Source organism: Aspergillus welwitschiae (assembly GCF_003344945.1).
Source record: "Aspergillus welwitschiae strain CBS 139.54b unplaced genomic scaffold BDQ94scaffold_12, whole genome shotgun sequence".
NCBI lineage: Eukaryota > Fungi > Ascomycota > Eurotiomycetes > Eurotiales > Aspergillaceae > Aspergillus > Aspergillus welwitschiae.
Window position 1 is genome coordinate 206994 of NW_020798706.1, and position 18829 is coordinate 225822.

The 18829-nt window shown below is 51.0% G+C and overlaps 5 protein-coding genes across 5 annotated transcripts; 4 read left to right on the forward strand and 1 right to left on the reverse strand.

Moving 5' to 3' along the window:
• The first annotated feature begins 228 nt into the window (after positions 1–228).
• On the forward strand, positions 229–589 carry BDQ94DRAFT_141394 (uncharacterized protein). The gene has a single exon (XM_026765820.1). The coding sequence runs from the start codon at positions 330–332 to the stop codon at positions 543–545; it is 216 nt and encodes a 71-aa protein (XP_026627416.1). The 5' UTR covers positions 229–329; the 3' UTR covers positions 546–589.
• Positions 590–2161: 1572 nt separating this feature from the next.
• Positions 2162–4628, reverse strand: BDQ94DRAFT_19094 (Hsp70 family protein). Its single transcript, XM_026775180.1, has 4 exons — positions 4577–4628; positions 4383–4509; positions 4256–4321; positions 2162–4129 (listed from the first exon to the last, which is right to left on the reverse strand). The coding sequence occupies exons 1-4, from the start codon at positions 4601–4603 to the stop codon at positions 2349–2351; spliced, it is 2001 nt and encodes a 666-aa protein (XP_026627417.1). The 5' UTR covers positions 4604–4628; the 3' UTR covers positions 2162–2348.
• Positions 4629–4955: 327 nt separating this feature from the next.
• On the forward strand, positions 4956–6229 carry BDQ94DRAFT_141398 (uncharacterized protein). The gene has a single exon (XM_026765821.1). It carries the CDS (start codon positions 5373–5375, stop codon positions 5628–5630), a length of 258 nt encoding a protein of 85 aa, XP_026627418.1. The 5' UTR covers positions 4956–5372; the 3' UTR covers positions 5631–6229.
• BDQ94DRAFT_141401 (uncharacterized protein) lies at positions 6207–9661 on the forward strand. The gene is made up of 5 exons (XM_026765822.1): positions 6207–6542; positions 6614–6682; positions 6738–7220; positions 7273–8946; positions 9000–9661. The coding sequence occupies exons 1-5, from the start codon at positions 6523–6525 to the stop codon at positions 9082–9084; spliced, it is 2331 nt and encodes a 776-aa protein (XP_026627419.1). The 5' UTR covers positions 6207–6522; the 3' UTR covers positions 9085–9661.
• A 470-nt stretch (positions 9662–10131) lies between these two features.
• On the forward strand, positions 10132–18557 carry BDQ94DRAFT_158855 (armadillo-type protein; the record flags this gene model as incomplete). Its single annotated transcript, XM_026769007.1, has 14 exons — positions 10132–10361; positions 10417–12916; positions 12967–13246; positions 13299–13486; positions 13542–13721; positions 13772–14122; positions 14945–15034; positions 15103–15181; positions 15305–15765; positions 15839–16023; positions 16080–17947; positions 17999–18177; positions 18230–18347; positions 18400–18557. 14 exons carry the CDS (start codon positions 10132–10134, stop codon positions 18555–18557), a joined length of 6867 nt encoding a protein of 2288 aa, XP_026627420.1.
• Positions 18558–18829: the final 272 nt, after the last annotated feature.

Genomic DNA, 18829 nt, shown 5'->3' on the forward strand with positions numbered 1-18829 from the left:
GTTGTACCGACCTCATCGCTGTCAATCTGATTCGACCATCCGTCGATGTGGTGTGTTGATTGGGGGCTCGATCGCACATCCTGATAGGGAGAGACAACAAACCAGTTTCTTAAACTCTTAACAACCCCTACTATAGTCCCCTTACCCCATACTACTGTGTGTGTTCAGAACTTGTGATGTTCTGGCCTGCCGTCACCATTGAACTATATTAGATCAATATGATGATAAGTCCAAAGGCTTTTTTCTCTGTCCATCCTGCATATCACTAGCTCCACTTCTGGAACGCTGCTTCCTGCTCCCCGGTTGTTTCGTCGTCCCTTAATGGATGGATGAGTAGGCCCCTAAGCACACCATCTCTCTATGTCTCTTTGCTCACATTCCAGTCAGAAGGAAGGAAAAATGAATATTATGTTTTTTTTTTCTTTTTCTTTTTCCTGCTCATGGACTCTGGAAGTCACTTCCGCCCCTCTCTCCCCTCTTTTGCTTTCTCTCTGTCTCTCTCTCTCGCCCTTGTGAAATCTGTGCGTGCTAGAAGCTTCGATTAGCGAAAGGATCGTCAGAACAAGGAAAAATAACTGAACCCAGAACATGTCCTCTCAAGGCATCGGAATCTTTGCGGGACTCGTGGCAGGTTTTCATTCCTCGTTCGATCTATCCACCCTTTTCTCTTACTCTTTCCTTTCTCTCTGTAAAAGCCAATGCAAGGTTCATCACTGTATCACTCCTGGCGAGAATCCATCTAACCCTTTCGTTGCAAAGCAGTAGCAGAAATACCAAATACTTTCAACAATTCTCCTAGAAGATGGAGATCTATCAAAACACTTACAAGAATGTATACCAAACAAGAACAATAATAACAAGTACAGAATAGATAGTAGTCAATCCCAAACAAAGATGCACTACGTATGCTTCACACCACACCTTCAACCTGATTCACAGCAGCCACTTATTACTGCCAATTAATTAATTAATCACATCATCTAGTAATGACCTCCCTCCCTCCTTCCCTCCATCCGTTCATCCCTCCTTCCCTCCCTCCTGCGATCATCATCACATCACAACACAACAAATGACCGAATGAACGAACAGCTGGCAAGCCAAAGCCAAATCCTCTACTTACAGACTACTACTTATTCAAATCCATCTAGTAACTATACACCATCTACAAACAACCAAAGTACCTCCTGTTCCAGATAAATGTTCTCCAAGAACCACTCCATCCAGCCACTACTTACTATCTAGTATTAATCCACTCCTAGACTGGCCAGCCTGGCAACGAGGCTATCGACAAAGTATCTCTCTAACCACAACAACTCAGTACTAAATTCCACTATGTACCAAACACAACGCTAACGATAACTAACCCAATTCCTGGAACACCTGTTTAAATCAACCGTGGTTTCTAGTTAGACTGGTGGGCGAGCGAGTGGCTTCGAGCACTGGTTGATTGGATTACCATTACATGCGGTCTGGGGACGAATGAATATCCACACAGAACAGAATAGTTGACTAGTCAGTCAGTCCACTAGATAACTAACTAATTAGTTAGTTAATGAGTCCCAGAGTGTGCCTGCCAGGTTCAGTCAATCTAGTCTACTATCTAGCTAGTCTAAACAGTCAGACTTGTTTTGTGTGTACGCGGCGTCTTTTTGCCCTGTCTGGCCCACTCTTGCCTGGTTTTTCGGGCCGATTACAGAATGCTGGCTGGCTGGCTTGGTGGTAGTGCCGACCCGGTCTTGCTTACTCTCACTAGTCATAGGAACTAAACTACTTTGTGGTAGACTAGCTAGCTGGCAGCTGGGTGAACTCGGTAGTTGTTTCACAGAAGGAATTTGGCTACGTATGTGTCTACGTATGTTTTCTCTGGTCTTTGTATACAGCCAAGTCTACACATGTATCAGGTCCAGCAATAGTTTTGAATCGAGAGGAGAATTTCATATTCTATTGTCACAGATTCCAGCCCACCACATCCTTTTTTTCGTGGTCTCCCAGCCGTAATGTCATTAAGTTACAAAGTGTAAACTCCATGCATCCGTTCCAACGGATGGCCCTCCTGTCAAAGAAGTGCAAACGCTCACCCGGCCCAAAAAAGGTATGAAGAGGGGATTGGAGAAAAGAGAAATCAGAATACAGAAGGGAAAAGGAAATGAACATGAAAGGAGTAAATAAAAACACCAATACACCGGAACAGGGATAGATCAGTCAGAGCTATCAGGTATGTATACATATCATGCGTGTTAAAACATCGGAGAGAAAAAAGAGGAAAGGCTCTAGGGAATAACGCAAAGGTGAAATACAGGTAACACCCATGGCTTGTTCAAGTCATGGGAGGTTCAGTGGTTGTACATTTAGGCCTTGTTCTCGCCCTCGCCGCTCTGCTGCTGCTGCTGCTGCTCGGACTGAGCCTTGTGCATCTTGTCAAAGAGGGTCAAGCTGGCGTTCTGGAGCTCGTCGGTCTTCTGCTTGAACTCCTCAGCAGTGGCAGTGCCCTCACCGGACTGGTTCTGGGCAATGAACTCGCGGAGAGTAGCGATCTTCTCGCGGATCTGGTCAGCCTCGGCCTTGTCAAGGCGGTCCTCGAACTCCTTGAGAGCCTTCTCAGTGTCGTTCACGACGCTGTCGGCGCGGTTGGCAGCCTCGATAGCAGCCTTGCGCTCCTTGTCCTGAGCACCGTACTTCTCGGCATCCTCAACCATGGACTGGATCTCGGAGTCGGAAAGACCGGAGCCAGAGGCGATGGTGATGGACTGGTCCTTGCCGGTGGACTTGTCCTTAGCGGCAACGTGGACGATGGAGTCGGCATCAATGTCGAAGGTGACCTCGACCTGGGGAACACCACGGTGGGCAGGAGGGATACCAACAAGCTGGAAGTTTCCGAGGAGCTTGTTGTCCTTGACAAGCTCACGCTCACCCTGGAAGACCTTGATCTCGACAGCGGTCTGGAAATCAGCGGCGGTGGAGAAGGTCTGGGACTTCTTGGTGGGGATGGTGGTGTTGCGGTTGATCAGGCGAGTGAAGACACCACCAAGGGTCTCGATACCGAGAGAGAGGGGAGTGACATCGAGCAGAAGGACGTCAGTGACCTCACCAGCAAGGACAGCACCCTGGATGGCAGCACCGATGGCGACAGCCTCATCGGGGTTGACGGACTTGGCGGGCTCACGGCCGAACATGGACTTGACGGACTCGGTGACCTTGGGCATACGGGTCATACCACCGACCAGGATGATGTCCTGGATGTCACCGGACTGGAGGTTGGCATCCTTGAGGGCCTTGCGGACGGGCTCAACGGTGCGGCTGATGAGAGGGTCAACCAGGGACTCGAGGCTGGCACGGGTCATCTTGTGGTTGATGTGCTTGGCACCGCTGGCATCAGCAGTGATGAAAGGAAGGTTGATCTCAGTCTGGAGAGAAGAAGACAGCTCAATCTTGGCCTTCTCAGCAGCCTCACGGATACGCTGGATAGCCATGCGGTCGCCGGAGAGGTCCAGGCCGGACTCCTTCTTGAACTGCTGGACAATCTGGCGGACAAGGGCAATATCGAAGTCCTCACCACCAAGGTGGGTGTCACCGTTGGTAGACTTGACCTCGAAAACACCCTTCTGGATCTCCAGAACGGAGATATCGAAAGTACCACCACCAAGATCGTAGACGGCGACAACACGGTCGGCCTCCTTCTCAAGACCGTAGGCAAGAGCGGCGGCAGTAGGCTCGTTAACGACACGGAGAACGTTCAGACCAGCGATCTGACCGGCGTCCTTGGTGGCCTGACGCTGGGAGTCGTTGAAGTAGGCGGGAACAGTGACAACAGCGTTCTTAACGGGCTTGCTGAGGTAGTTCTCGGCAGTCTCCTTCATCTTGTTGAGGACGAAACCACCAATCTGGGAAGGAGAGTACTTCTGGCCACGAGCCTCAACCCAGGCATCGCCGTTGGTGTGCTGGACGATCTTGTAGGGAACCTCCTTGATGTCACGCTGGACCTCGGCGTCGGTGAACTTGCGACCGATGAGACGCTTGGTGGCGAAGAGAGTGTTCTCGGGGTTGACAACGGCCTGACGCTTGGCGGCAATACCGACCAGACGCTCACCGTCCTGGGCGAAAGCAACAACGGAAGGAGTGGTTCTGGCACCTATTTACATCCAAGTTAGCCACTTTTTCTTCGATCTGCATGATACCAGCGAGATTCCACTGATGGCTCCGATTTCGGAGGCATGACGGAACTGGCGCGACGGGAGGGAAAAAATTTTTCGCGTACCTTCGGTGTTCTCAATGATCTTGGGGGTCTTGCCCTCCATGACGGCGACGGCGGAGTTGGTGGTACCTGTGTGCTTGTATTAGATACTGTATGGATTACATCACGAACACAAGGATTCTCAACCTACCCAAGTCAATACCGATGACCTGGCCCTTCACCTTCTCCTCACCACCCTCGGTGGAGTTCCATCTGCGAACGGCAGCACCGGGGACTCTGAAAGCAGGGGCGCGAGCGAAAGGAGTGGTGCGCGGGAGCTGAATCACAGAACGTGATGTTAGAAACAACACTCCAGCATTGACAATGATGATGAGCAGAACTTACCGCGCGGGTGAGACGAGAGGACAACATTGTGAGGTGTGATTAGAAGAACAAAATAATACAACTAATTAAAAAGGGAAAATATAGAAATGGGCCAGTCGATTCAATCGAAGGGCCGGAGGATATAGGAGGGAGGGTATAAGATGGAGACAGGAGGGAGGAGGAGAGTTGAAGGAGAACAAGAATTTTTCAGCTCTTTCTGGGGAGGAAGAAACTTGAAAAGAAGGGAGGACGCCGGCTGCCAGGACTAGTAAAAATCGTCCCGGAGAGCTTCGGCCCGTCGTCGAACTTGGTAGAATCACGGCAACACAGCGTACCATCCAATCGCAGCCCAGCGATCCTTTTGACCGCTCAAGCTGAGTTGCCGAGCCACTGCCCCGGCCGGTCTTCTTCTTCCACTGCAGCTCGCAGAAGCTACCAGTGCCCTCTACTCATTGCCACTGTGGCTTGAATACTTTTCCATCAGTTTTTCTTCTTGTTACTTGCATCCCCGAGCTGCTCAAGTATTAGTATATGTCGATTTCAATCACTCTGGATGCGATTTCACGTTAGTAGCATTGCAGAGATAAGCTTTTGCTATATAGCTATTTGTACATACGTCCAACGTTACTTGTAGCAACGCTCTGTAGAGATTTGACAGTGTCGATATCTCTTGAAATTAGTCTGCGATTATTGATTCTAAGCCATACACTATCTTGATAGCACCTCGATACCAAGGTAATATCATGTTGATTCAGCAAGTATTAGTATACTAGTTGGTCAATACTAGTAGTTGTTGTCAGTATTGTTTCTCTCGTAGATGCCTCGGCACCTTTACACCGGCCAGCTATGTGGTGGATTTATATCTTCCAGTCTTGTGTTAGTATGTCCGCGACTACACTTTCTGCATCTTCTACTACCCCTATTGTCCGAGTCAAAGCTGCAATGTACGATCAGAAAAGCTCTGAAATGTTTAACCTATACTATTGGCCAATTTGTCGAAGAAAAAAATAAGGCCAGGATAGACTTTCATCGGACATGGGCATGTCATGAGTCATCATCGCCAAGCAGAATGTGATCCGTAGCTTTAATCCGAAAAAACTATCATCCAAACTAAGTACTACATGTATTGCTGCCATCTTCAACAGTCACTATTGCATTCGACGTCATGAAGAAACCATGAAATAGAAATATATACGGGCAATTGCTGGCTGGTCCGAGTTCAAAACCATGGATGGTAGACAGTGGTTGTGTCGAAACACTGCTTCCCGTTAAGCTGTTGAACCTAGACGGGAAATCCTCACGAGACCTCGGTCTACTTAGTAGGCGTACTGCAGATAATTGAAACAATACTGGGGGTTTTTGAAAAGCATGCTGCGTGCAGGCGAAAGCGATTGTATGATCCTACAGGAACCGAATATTACCCGGATACACAAAGTAACGACTTGAGGATCTTCCTTACCGTCTAAAGAGAAGAATGTAAGGCGGGCTGGAAGCGGTGGACTCGAATTGACTCGACCGCATTCGCCGCTGGAGGTTCCCCGGATTGGGTCCGACTAAGTCTTACGTCATCCGTTCGCACCCTCCGAAATCGTCCAAAGGCAGTGAAGGGCGGATCAGTTGAGAGGGAAAGCGACGTGGGAGCAGAGCAGAGCAGACAGAGAGAGGCAGAGGAGGTATCTGGTGCTGGTGGTGTGCTCTCTACTTTACACTACTTTACTCGAACAAGCTCTAGCTTTCAACTTCCACTCTCAGGCTAGACCCTGTTGTCAATACCCTGCGACACCGGCCTCCTTTTCAGCTGTTTCCCTTCCCATTACTTCTTTTCTTTTTCGCCGTCGCTACTACTCGCCATCGACTCTTCTGTTCCCTCTGCGTTGTCCGTCCTTTTTGTCCGCAACATCGGAGCTCCGCCATAGCTGTACTTCCGACCATGTCACCTTAAAATATAATATCGACGTTCTTTCACAATGACTACGGATTCGCTCGCGTCAGTCTCCTGCTTCCCTTCCCACTCAGGTGATCCAACTGGCCGATTGCTAATGTCGTAACGATCTGCAGGCATCATCCGACGGAGTCTCTTATCCTTCCCAACAAGCGCCGCTTCTTCCCCTTCAAAATTCCCAACTTGTCTGTACATTGAGCTCGCAGAAAAGCAGACTGATCAGTGCTAATCATGAGACAGTCATCAACAACTTCGCAACTACATTAGCACCGCGGACCCGGACAGGATCTACGTTGTCGTCGAGCGAGTCATCTACTCGATTCACATTTCATCACAAAAGCGGGAGACCATTGCCGTTATTCCGTTTGAGCCAAAATGTCTTGCTGCTGGTTACGGCTGGATTGGGGTGGGGGGCGCCGATAATGGAGAATGCGCATTTGTTGGGCTATCGTCCGATCGGAGTCCGCGCGCCCGTGCCGATACACCGGCTTTCCAGCCGTCGGACGTGGACAGTGCTTTGCCAATCGATCTTGACCCTCCTGCGAGGATATCGCCGCCTTGGATGCCTGGCGACGAACCTGGACCGGCTCGCCATGGCAATAGAAGGCAGGTTCCAGAGGTGCAATTGCACAAGTTCGGAGGCAGTATCGTCAACTCAGTGACGATCCACCGTCTGCCTGGGGATGGAAAGGAGTTAGCGGAGGAAGATATAGCCATTCTGAGGTATGGGCATGGCAATTTTCCGAATCACCTGAGATGCTGATTGCTTTTGCAGTAACAACGATAAGACTGTTACCGTTTACTCCCTGGCCCGGTCGAAAGTCCTCAAGGTGCTTCATCATCCGGCGTGCATGAACTATGCGATCATGTCACCAGATTCAACTATCCTTGCTGCGGTTGGTGATGAGACTCGTGCATATTTCTATGATTTTACCCGCGACCTTGATGCTGTGACTGTAACGGATGAGGGTGACAAAGTTTGTGGGTGGAACTGGGACCTTCTTCGTTGTATAGAAATGGACATAGGCACACGCTTTGACGATGGATGCTGTTTCACTGTCGCTTTTTCTCAATTCAGTCGATTATGCGCGATCGGTTCGCAATCTGGAGTCATCACCATCTTTGATGTGGGGACCATCCGCGATATTATACGCCAGCCTCAGGGCCAGAATGCGATCATCTGTCGCTTCAACTCATCCAGAGCTTGTTGCAATGGAGGCGCTGTACGATGTATGGCGTTTGCACCTGAGCCCTGGGATCTTCTGGTATGGCTCGAAGACAAGGGGCGAGCTGGGATTGCCGATGTTCGTCGCGGTTTCGTTCGCAGGCAGATACTGGAATTGGATATGAACGAGCCCGAGTTGCAGGAAGTCCGTACGGAGCCATTGCTAGATGATTTATTATTCGAACTCGATGGTCGAGCCTCCCCAGACACACGGCATGAACTCGACGCAACACAGCGAGCGATTGACTCGTTAGAGGGAGCACTCCATAACCAAGGCGCGACGGGTTCCGGCAACTCGCCACTAAGTGAGAGCCTGGTACAGGACCTCACAGAAAGAGAGAGGCTGATTGTTGAATTTTTGAATACAGCGCGATGGACGTCGAGGATGGAAGACGGGTTAGCGGAGCGGCGAGCTAGAGCTAATGCTCATCCTCACCCTCCAGTGCGCCCCCGGTTCCACGGTCCCACAGATGAGGCCACTCGAGCCTCCGGTCCTACTTCGCCTCCACCACGCAGTCATCCAAGCCGAGAGTTGTACCAGGAAGACTCGCAATCGGGAACTGGTGATCGTAGTCAGCATGCGAGACGCCGGGGCTCTGTCCTACTGACCCCTAGCCAGAATGAAGCCAGCAGTAGAACACCCGAAATAGGACTGGCAAACCCCGATCCGCAGCCTAGTATTACACTCAGCTGGACCGCTTCGCCCTCAGAGATCTACCCTAATCGATCAGACACCCCTGCGCATGCTACAGATTCAAGCTCCAGTGAGCTTAACAGTTCTGGTAACGAGCATGGCTCCGCGGCTCGGCTTCATGGCACAATGAACCGTCCGTCCGCCAATTTTGATTATTCTAATACCACAGCAGACTTGTTGCCCCCGCCAAGAAACCACCAACGATCCCGTTCAGGCCACAGACGGCTAGAGAGTCAGGATGGCACGCCCGAGGTCCTGCAAGACACACCGCGGCTCTCGGGCACCGAATTGAGAGCCAGCGTGGCTGTGGAACGCCTTCGACGGCAACAGCGACAGAACGCCATGTTACCGCACAGCCGGCAAAGTCACCTGCGGTATCGGCAAACCCAGTGGGATTTCGAACAAGCTCGTTCCCCTCGATGGATTCGTAACGTGCTGAATGAACTTCCTGATCGTAGTCTGGGCATTGGTCGAGACCAGGAACCGGGTAGCACAGCTGGTATTGGTTGGGGTGCAGATGGCCGAACATTGTAGGTGCCATGTCTTGAACTGATTCGAGGGTACACTTCAACTGACTGATTAGATACGTCGCCACTGTGGACGGAATCTTCGAATTCCAGGTCAATGTAACGGACAGGAAGACCTTCCCTGTCATCACCTATCGTTAACAAGTAATTCATGAGCCCTGTCACGGGTAAAGTTCTGGGATAGTTGCTGAGCACGACATTTGCCTCAAGGTTGAGCGGCTCGTCCAACATCCCCATGACTCTTATTATTATTTACTATATTCTATTTGGATTTTGTGATGTGTTTTAGTTCGCGCGGGTATATGAGAGGGCGCAGGGTCTGACGGATAATTGGCATTCAGCATACAAGATTGAACGATTGGGGATAGAACACCATCTTTTGATGTTGAGGGGGAAATCGGGAATGTCCACCACGATGGATCCCTGGTTATTCCCTGGCACCCCTTTTCCAGCACGGGTATTTGCGCGTTTGTTTCGGGAGCATTCCGATTGTAACATTGGGTTCAAATCATCGTTTCGCATTTGCTTTTGGCGTTCTGGCGACTGTATATGATGAATGACTTTTTGTACAAGGACCACGCTACCTTGTATTGTTATTAGTAGGGCACATGAACAGGAATAAAAAGTTGTGATATTCTGTGCCGACTGGCTGAGTTGCCTTTTCCATTCATCACTTTGGGGAAGCAGAAACTGTGCAATAATACCACAACCCCTGGAGGAAAATCTGTGGGGAAGAAGCAAAGTCGATGAGATTTTCCGATTCCCCTCTGATTTTCTCCCAAATCGCTTTAGTTCATTCGGATGTGAATTAACATTATTCATCCCACCGGTAGGCGGAAGCTGCAGTCCCCACACGACGTCAGAGTCAGAGCTGGTTGGTTCTGGCGCCAGCCAACTTCCCGCCGCCAAACACATCGAATAACCACCGGTGCTAGCTACTCTTTCCATCCCCAAAGCTACTGTGATAGGGTCCATTGTCAATTACTACTCCTGTGAATACTGGACTTTCCCTGCAGGCTTTCCATGGGGCTTATTGAACTTGGCTTCCTGCTTTGATAAGATCTTCCGCCCTTCACGCTACCTGGTGGGGTTCTCTGTTAGATCTCTGCTCAGACGTGTCGTGCGATGCTGAAGTAGATCGCGTACCATCAGAACCCTCCTAACACCATTGGCGAGAAGTTTTAGAAAATGGCAGAGACGCTGACATCGGCGCTGGCAGAGTTAAGCCTAAACTCGCAGAACCTTAGCGGACCGGCTTTTGACGCAAGGCTGGTCGAAGAAGAGGATGGTGTCTACAAGGACTTCAAACCTCGGCAAAAGGCCCGGCAGGATGCTGCTGACCTTAAGCAGGAGCTGGAGCAGGAGTTTTTGACCCCTTCATCCACGTTTAGTCCTGAATGGCTGAACCGTTTGCAAAGGTTCGATACCCCACATTCGTTCGCAGCCTCATCTGTTTATACTGACATGGCGCAGGAAATGGGATGTCCCGACGGATTACACTGACCTATTCGAGGTCGCTGGTACGCAAACACGTACTATCGTCCGGTTTGATCGGGACGGCCTGGAAGGACGTGTTACTGGCTACCACGAAGTAACCGTTCCCGCCACTAGTGCAAATGCCAAAAATTCAACGTCCCTGCTTCGCCGGCCAGCTGGCCGTGCGGACTTTGTTAGAGGCGCCGCTGGCTTCTTTCCATTCGCTCCGGGTGGGCTGGACGGTGTCGAAGCAATTGCTGAGATGGAATCCGAAGCCCAGACGCCAGAGCACTCTAGAGCCAGCGGCAAGCAATCGGGCCTCGATCGGATCATTAACTTTGGTGCTGAAGGTGGTCTATTAGAGATTGCCCCTGGCTTCTCCCGGGGATTGAAGTTTGAGGAAGCAAAGACTAAAGAGGCCGCAGAAGGGGACGAAGAAGTGGAGCACGCGCTTCAGCAGGAAGAGACCGATCTACATGTTGAGCAAGAGGAGACAGCGTCAGATGCCGGAGGTGTCAAGATCGATGATGAGGCGGAGCTCAGCGATGAGGAAGATATTGACTCTTTGCTGCCTGTCGAATTCCCAGCGCTGGAGCCCCACGCGCCGCTGCTCGCAGGCATGCAGCAACGGAAAGCCGGTAAAGAGTGGGCTCATGTCGTCGATGTCAACAAAGAAATCCCGAACTTCCGCGATCTGGTTCCCGACATGGCTCGGGAGTGGCCGTTTGAACTGGACACTTTCCAAAAGGAGGCTGTTTATCATCTTGAATGTGGCGACTCCGTATTCGTTGCTGCTCATACGTCAGCTGGTAAAACTGTCGTCGCCGAATATGCCATTTCTCTAGCCGCGAAGCATATGACGAAGGCCATTTATACGTCACCCATCAAGGCATTGAGTAACCAGAAGTTTAGAGATTTTAGAACCGAGTTCGATGATGTTGGCATCTTGACCGGTGATGTCCAGATTAACCCAGAAGCAAGCTGCCTTATCATGACGACCGAAATCTTACGAAGCATGCTATACAGAGGCGCCGATTTAATTAGAGACGTGGAGTTTGTGATTTTCGATGAAGTGCATTATGTTAACGACCTTGAAAGAGGTGTTGTTTGGGAAGAGGTCATCATTATGCTTCCCGAACATGTTACTCTGATCCTCCTGTCTGCTACCGTTCCTAACACTTATGAATTTGCATCCTGGGTTGGTCGCACAAAGAAGAAGGACATCTACGTTATCTCAACCGCGAAGAGACCTGTTCCCCTCGAGCATTATCTCTGGGCCGGCAAAGGGAAGTACAAGATCGTCGATTCCAACAAGCGATTCCTTGAGAACGGCTGGAAAGAAGCCGATGAGATCATCTCCGGAAGAGACAAAGTCAAGGCCCAGAAAGCGGCCGAGGCTCAAGCTCAATCTCAAGCGAGCAGAGGAGGTGCTCCCCAGGGACGAGGACGTGGACAAGCCGGTGGAAGAGGTGGTGCTCGCGGCAATGGACAACGTGGAGGAGCCCCTCGTGGCCGGGGGCAGCCTGCAAATAGAGGCACTGGAAACATTGCCCGTACAGGAAGAGGTGGTGGACGGACCACAGCCGCGCAGGACAAGACCGTTTGGGTGCAGCTCGTTGGGCACCTTCGCAAAGAGAATCTGCTGCCTGGTTGTATCTTTGTCTTCTCCAAAAAGCGCTGTGAACAGAATGCCGACTCGCTGTCCAACCAAGACTTTTCCACTGCTTCCGAGAAGAGCTTGATTCATATGTTCATCGAAAAGTCCCTCACAAGACTTAAACCAGAGGATCGGACCCTTCCACAAATTCTTCGTCTTCGCGAATTGTTGAGCCGAGGAATCGCTGTTCACCATGGTGGTCTTCTGCCGATCATGAAAGAGATTGTCGAGATTCTGTTCGCTAAATCGTTGGTTAAGGTCCTTTTCGCTACCGAGACATTTGCGATGGGGCTCAACCTGCCAACCCGAACGGTTGTGTTCTCCGGATTCCGCAAGCATGATGGCAAAGGCTTCCGAGATTTGCTACCTGGAGAGTACACTCAAATGGCTGGACGTGCTGGACGTAGAGGACTTGACAATGTGGGATACGTCATTATCGTCAATGCAGGTCGAGATAAAGCTCCTCCAGCCGGCGCTTTGAGAAAGATGATCCTTGGTGATCCGACCAAACTGCGGTCTCAGTTCAGGCTTACATACAACATGATCTTGAACCTCTTGCGTGTGGAGGCCCTTAAGATTGAAGAAATGATCAAGCGAAGTTTCAGTGAGAATGCTACCCAGGCTTTGCTCCCGGAGCACGAAAAGCAGGTGCAGCTTTCGGAGGCCAGCTTGGCGAAAATCAAACGAGAGCCTTGTGACATATGTGACATTGACCTTGCGGCATGCCATGCCGCAGCTATTGAATATGAGAAACTCACAAGTGAGCTCCACGTGGGACTAGTTTCATCCCCCGTTGGCAAACGCCTCTTTGTGCCGAAGCGATTAATTGTGTACAGAAAGGTAGACATGCCCCCATCACCCATGATCAATCCCATCTAACTGTCCTACAGGAGGGTTTCCGAACCGCAGGTGTCATTGTTCGCGAAGGTGTTAGCGGAGGTCAGACACCTAGCATTCAAGTCCTCGAGATCGGAAGACTCGGACACAAGCGCCATCCTAGCGATATTCTTCCCTTCCTCCCGATGTTCAAGCATTTGTTACAGACTTTGCCTACCCGTGCTGCCGATATGGCACTAAAATCGTACAAGGTGCCCCTGTTGGACCTTGAGTGCGTCACAAATACGCTAGTTAAGCTTGGTGGTCCCACATGGTACCTCAACATCAAGAAGGGTGAGTTCTGTAGATGCCTTGTGGTGGATGGTGTTGCTAATGTCGTGGACAGAGGCGAGCAAATTCGCAGATAAGGAGCTCACCAAGCACTGCGCTTCGTGGACGAGTCCAGTCTGGGATGAAATAGACTGGGCTCGAATCAAGGAATTACAGGTCAGGGATATTTTAGAGAAGCGGCAACAGCAGGCCTCCATTGCGCAAGGGTGCAAGTGTTTGCAGTGTCCCAGCTTCCTGAAACATGTAAGTGATCTCGTTATCCCAAATCACGCCCGACACTGATGCTTACATCCGACAGTTCGAAATGCAACACGACGAATGGCAGGTTAAAGAGAATATTTCTCAATTAAAACAGCTCATGTCTGATCAGAACCTTGCTCTGCTGCCTGATTATGAGCAGCGTATCCAGGTGCTGAAGGAGCTGGGCTTCGTGGACGAGCAGTCTCGCGTGCAGCTGAAAGGAAAGGTAGCATGTGAGGTAAGTTTCTCAGTTCTCCTAGTTCCATTCCACCGCTAAATACCGAACAGATTCACTCCGCCGATGAGCTTGTTCTGACCGAGTTGATCCTCGAGAACGTTCTGGCTGAATATGAGCCCGAGGAGATCGTTGCACTGCTATCCGCCTTTGTCTTCCAAGAGAAGACAGAAAACGTTCCCACATTGACTCCTCGTCTTGAGAAAGGCAAGGAAGCCATTGTGAGGATCTCCGACCGCGTGAATGATTTCCAGATTCAGCACCAGGTAATCCAAACCAGCGAAGATAGTAACGATTTCGCTAGTCAGCCACGGTTTGGTCTGGCCGAGGTTGTCTACGAATGGGCGAAGGGAATGTCGTTCAACCGCATCACCGACCTTACTGATGTGATGGAAGGCACTATTGTACGGACCATTACTCGTTTAGATGAGACATGCCGGGAGGTGAAGAATGCGGCCAAGTTGGTGGGTGATCCGACGTTGTATACGAAGATGCAACAGGCACAGGAGCAGATCAAGAGAGATGTGATCTTTGCAGCCTCTTTGTACATGTGAAGTTATTACTAGCAGTAGTGGGCAGCAGGGCAACTGGTCAGTGCTGGAGGGGTGGTTGTTTTTTTGGGGGTGAAGAGGGGAAACCACGTGGGGAATTACTCTTTTCCTTTCTTTTCCCATTAAATACTATCTATACTCTTTATTTTGCCTTTTGTTTTGATTGTTTCCAGTGCGTTTCATTAGTTCCCCTTCTCCTTGCCTCAGACGGCTAGAAGAAGCACACATATAAAGGAACCAAACCCCGGACTCGAATCAATAGACCCTCTTTTGTAAGAATTGAAAGTCGAGCTTGGACCAGGAAAAATTCCGCCTAGATTGCCCCCATTCCCGAGGCCTCAGGCTCAGGAGAAAGCAAAATTCTGTTACCGCGCGTGGCGGCGAGGCCTCTGATTAGCTGCCATAGGCGCGGGGCGGGCCACGCTTATTGGAAAAACCACGACAGAAAACCAAACCCAACAAACCCAAAGGGCACTTTTGCTGTCTCTCTGCACACTACTTTGACTATCAATCCCTCCTCCTCCTTCTCCTCCCCCCCGCTACTTTATCGCCCTCTCTCGCCCCCTCCTCCTCCCCTCACATCTCCCGGCTCACTCACCGCGTAACGGGGTCTTTTTATTCTTCCAGCTTAATCTTTCTTTTTTTTTTATTACCGGGGGCCCTTGCTGGTGCGAGATGGATGTTGCCGCTTTACGAGACCGCATACAGTCTACTCTCGACGTCAATGCGGACAATCGACGCCAAGCTGAATTGGATCTGAAATATGTATGTGTGGGAATAGAGGTTCGGAGTCACTCAGTGTGGCATCATACTTATTTTATATTTCTCTCTAGGCCGAGACGCAACCCGGATTTATAAATGCGCTCTTGGATATTTTGCAGGGGGAACAGAACAATGCCGTTCAACTGTCGGGTAGGTTTTTTTTTTTTTTGTGGTGACCGTCCGGGCGATCACCCACCGCCCTTTCTTTTTTACCTCCGCCCTCATACAACAAAAAGAAAGTAAATGATCTAACCTAACGATGATTTTGTTTAGCCGGTGTTTACCTGAAGAACCGCATTAATCGTGGTTGGTCCCCTGTCGAAGAAAGTCCGTTGCGCACACCGATTCCCGAGGAGGAGAAACCGGGGTTCCGTGAGAGGCTGATTCCCGCCCTGGCATCCACGCCGCCGAATGTTCGGGCTCAACTGGTTCCTCTTCTTCAAAAAATCCTTCAGCATGATTTCCCCGAGCAGTGGCCGGGTTTCCTGGACATCACCCTTCAGCTGCTAGGCACCAACGACGCAAACTCCGTCTACGCCGGTTTGCAGTGCCTGTTGGCCATCTGCCGTGTATACCGATTCAAGGCCGGAGAGAAGAGGGAGGAATTCGACAAGATCGTCGAGCATTCGTTCCCTCAGCTGTTGAGCATCGGTCTGAAGCTCGTTGACGAGGAGAGTCTGGAGGCGGCGGAAATGCTCCGGATCGTGGTCAAATCCTACAAGCATGCTATCTACGTGGGTGAACCAAGAAGAGATGAGAGGTTTCCAATTCGGGTGGCTTACTGAGACTAATGCGATGGTGGTATAGTTCGAACTCTCGCCGCATCTTCAAACACAACAAGCGACGGTGGATTGGTGCACGCTCTTCCTGCGTATCATCGCTAAGGAGCCTCCCGCCAGCGCCATGAACGAGTCGAAGGAGGAGAGAGAGCTCAACCACTGGTGGAAGTGCAAGAAGTGGTCGTACGCGAACCTGAACCGTCTCTTCATCAGGTATGTAATTTGCGCTCGGTGTATGCGTGGGGCATTCATCTGATCACACTTCGCAGGTACGGAAACCCTACGACGATGAGCAAGTCGAGCACTCCCGACTACACCCAGTACGGCAAGGCTTTCATCACCACTTTCGCCCCCGAAATTCTCAAGGGATACCTGCAGGAAATCGACAAGTGGGTGTCCAAGGGACAGTGGCTCAGCAACCCCGCGCTTGCTTACACCATGATTTTCCTCGAGGAGTGTGTCAAGCCGAAGGCTATGTGGGAGCACCTCAAGCCTCACATGGACAACTTGATCGCTCACTTCATCTTCCCCATCCTGTGCCAATCCGATGAGGACATTGAATTGTTCGAGACCGACCCCTCCGAGTACCTTCACCGGAAGTTGAACTTCTACGAGGAAGTCTCGGCCCCCGACGTTGCTGCTACGAACTTCCTGGTGGCCCTCACCAAGAACCGCAAGAAGCAGACCTTCTCCATCCTTACATTCGTCAACAGCGTCGTCAGCAAGTACGAGTCTGCTCCCGATGACCAGAAGCTGCCCAGAGAGAAGGAAGGTGCCCTGCGCATGATTGGTTCTCTGGCTTCTGTCATCCTTGGCAAGAAGAGTCCCATCGCGGACCAGGTGGAATATTTCTTCGTCCGCCATGTTTTCCCCGAGTTCCGCAGTCCCCACGGTTTCCTCAGGGCTCGTGCCTGTGACACTCTGGAGAAGTTCGAAGCTCTTGACTTCCAGGATCCCAACAACCTGATGATCATCTACCGTAACATCCTTGAGTCCATGACGGACTCCGAACTGCCTGTCAGAGTTGAAGCCGCGCTCGCTCTGCAGCCCCTCATTCGCCACGATATCATCAGGACTTCCATGCAGCAGAACATCCCCCAAATCATGCAGCAGCTGCTCAAGCTCGCGAACGAGGTTGACGTGGATGCTCTGGCCAATGTCATGGAGGACTTTGTTGAGGTCTTCTCCGCCGAACTCACTCCGTTCGCTGTGGCACTCAGCGAGCAGCTTCGTGACACCTACATGCGTATCGTCGGCGAGCTCTTGGAGCGCAATGCGGCCAAGGGTGACGAGGATGCGTACGGCGATTTCTTGGATGACAAGAGCATCACCGCTCTGGGTGTCTTGCAAACGATCGGAACCCTGATCCTGACCCTGGAGAGCACGCCCGATGTCCTTCTTCACCTCGAGACGATCCTCATGCCTGTTATCAGCATCACTCTTGAGAACAAGCTCTATGACCTCTACAATGAGGTCTTTGAGATCATTGACAGCTGCACTTTCGCATCCAAGTCCATTTCTCCCACGATGTGGCAGGCCTTTGAGCTCATCCACAAGACCTTTAAGGCTGGCGCTGAGCTGTACCTGGAAGACATGCTTCCCGCCCTGGACAACTATGTTGCCTACGGCTCGCAAACAATGGTTCAGACTCCCGCTTACCTCGCCGCTGTTGTTAGCATGGTTGAGGACATCTTCCAAGATGAGAAGGTCGGCGGTGTCGATCGGATATGCGGTTGCAAACTCGCGGAGACGCTGATGCTGAACCTCCGCGGTGGTATCGATCAATACATCCCCGTGTTCATTGAGCTGGCGATGCGCGTCATCGACGCCGGCGAGGCCCGGACGAAGTCTTACCGCATCCACTTGATGGAGATGGTCATCAACGCCATTTACTACAACCCTGTTCTCAGTCTCCAGGTTCTGGAAGCCAAGGGCTGGACGAATAAGTTCTTCAGCACTTGGTTCTCCAACATCGACAACTTCCGCCGAGTCCACGACAAGAAGCTGTCGATTGCTGCGATCAGCTCTTTGCTGACATTGAATGTCAATGATGTCCCGGCTAGCGTGCAGCAGGGTTGGCCCAGGTTGCTTCAGGGAGTGACCAGACTTTTCCAGACCCTGCCGGCGGCCATCAAGCGTATGTTATCTGAGCCTAGATATGTCAATATGTGTACTGACTTTGCTATAGATCGTGAAGATGCCACCAAGGAGTCTGACTTCACCTTCGACGAGGAAGATGACGAAGGTGATGAGGAGAACGACTGGGATGGCGAGGTCGAGTGGACCGAGCAGGACGAGGCTGAGGCGCTCTTGGAGGGCGATGTCCCCGATGACAGTGCCGCTTACCTCGACTTCCTGAACAAGGAGGTTAGTCAGATTGTATTGACGTTCGGTTGATCACCATTGACGCATTATATAGGCCCAGAAGTTCGGATCTTTTGCCGATGATGACGAAGATGACCTTGATGAGGAGAGCCTGCTGGAGACCCCTCTGGACAAGGTTGAGCCTTACGGCATGTTCAAGCACGTTCTCATGAGTACGTCCATTGTTCGATTATTTGAAGCATGCGGCCACTGACAATGAAATAGGTCTCCAGCAAGAACAACCTCAGCTCTACGAAAACCTTGCGAAGATCCTGAGCCCAGAGGAACAGCAAGTCCTTCAGTCCGTGTTCCACGAGGCTGAAGCCAAGGCTTTGGCGGCGGCCAACGCCGAGGCTGCTGCTGCCCAGACCAACGGGAACTAGAAACGCTACGATGAACCCGGAGGGCTGACGAAACGAGCCAGTCGGTCTCTTCGAGGCAACGAACATCGCAACGAAATCAAAAAAGAGAAAGAGAAAAATGCCATCCCAGGTTGGATGTCTGTTTTGGCAGAGCTTGTGGATCTTCACCATCTGTCGTGGCGACGGCTAGTGTTGTCGAGCGGCCTGCTGGATACGTTATAACGCCATCTATGCCTTTTCTTATTTTCTTTTCCTTTGTCATTTAGAACAATTTCTTTTTTTTCTGTCTCCTG

What these genes read in the sequence shown, in the direction of transcription:
- BDQ94DRAFT_19094 (XM_026775180.1), bottom strand. Translation starts at nt 4,603, where the DNA reads ATGTTGTCCTCTCGTCTCACCCGCGCG. An exon ending in CCTCTCGTCTCACCCGCGCG is followed by an intron (nt 4,510 to 4,576) that starts GTAAGTTCTGCT and finishes TCTGTGATTCAG; the next exon opens with CTCCCGCGCACCACTCCTTT. An exon ending in GATCATTGAGAACACCGAAG is followed by an intron (nt 4,130 to 4,255) that starts GTACGCGAAAAA and finishes GGATGTAAATAG; the next exon opens with GTGCCAGAACCACTCCTTCC.
- BDQ94DRAFT_141394 (XM_026765820.1), top strand. Translation starts at nt 330, where the DNA reads ATGAGTAGGCCCCTAAGCACACCATCTCTCTATGTCTCTTTGCTCACA.
- BDQ94DRAFT_141398 (XM_026765821.1), top strand. Translation starts at nt 5,373, where the DNA reads ATGCCTCGGCACCTTTACACCGGCCAGCTATGTGGTGGATTTATATCT.
- BDQ94DRAFT_141401 (XM_026765822.1), top strand. Translation starts at nt 6,523, where the DNA reads ATGACTACGGATTCGCTCGC. An exon ending in ATGACTACGGATTCGCTCGC is followed by an intron (nt 6,543 to 6,613) that starts GTCAGTCTCCTG and finishes AACGATCTGCAG; the next exon opens with GCATCATCCGACGGAGTCTC. An exon ending in GAAGATATAGCCATTCTGAG is followed by an intron (nt 7,221 to 7,272) that starts GTATGGGCATGG and finishes TTGCTTTTGCAG; the next exon opens with TAACAACGATAAGACTGTTA.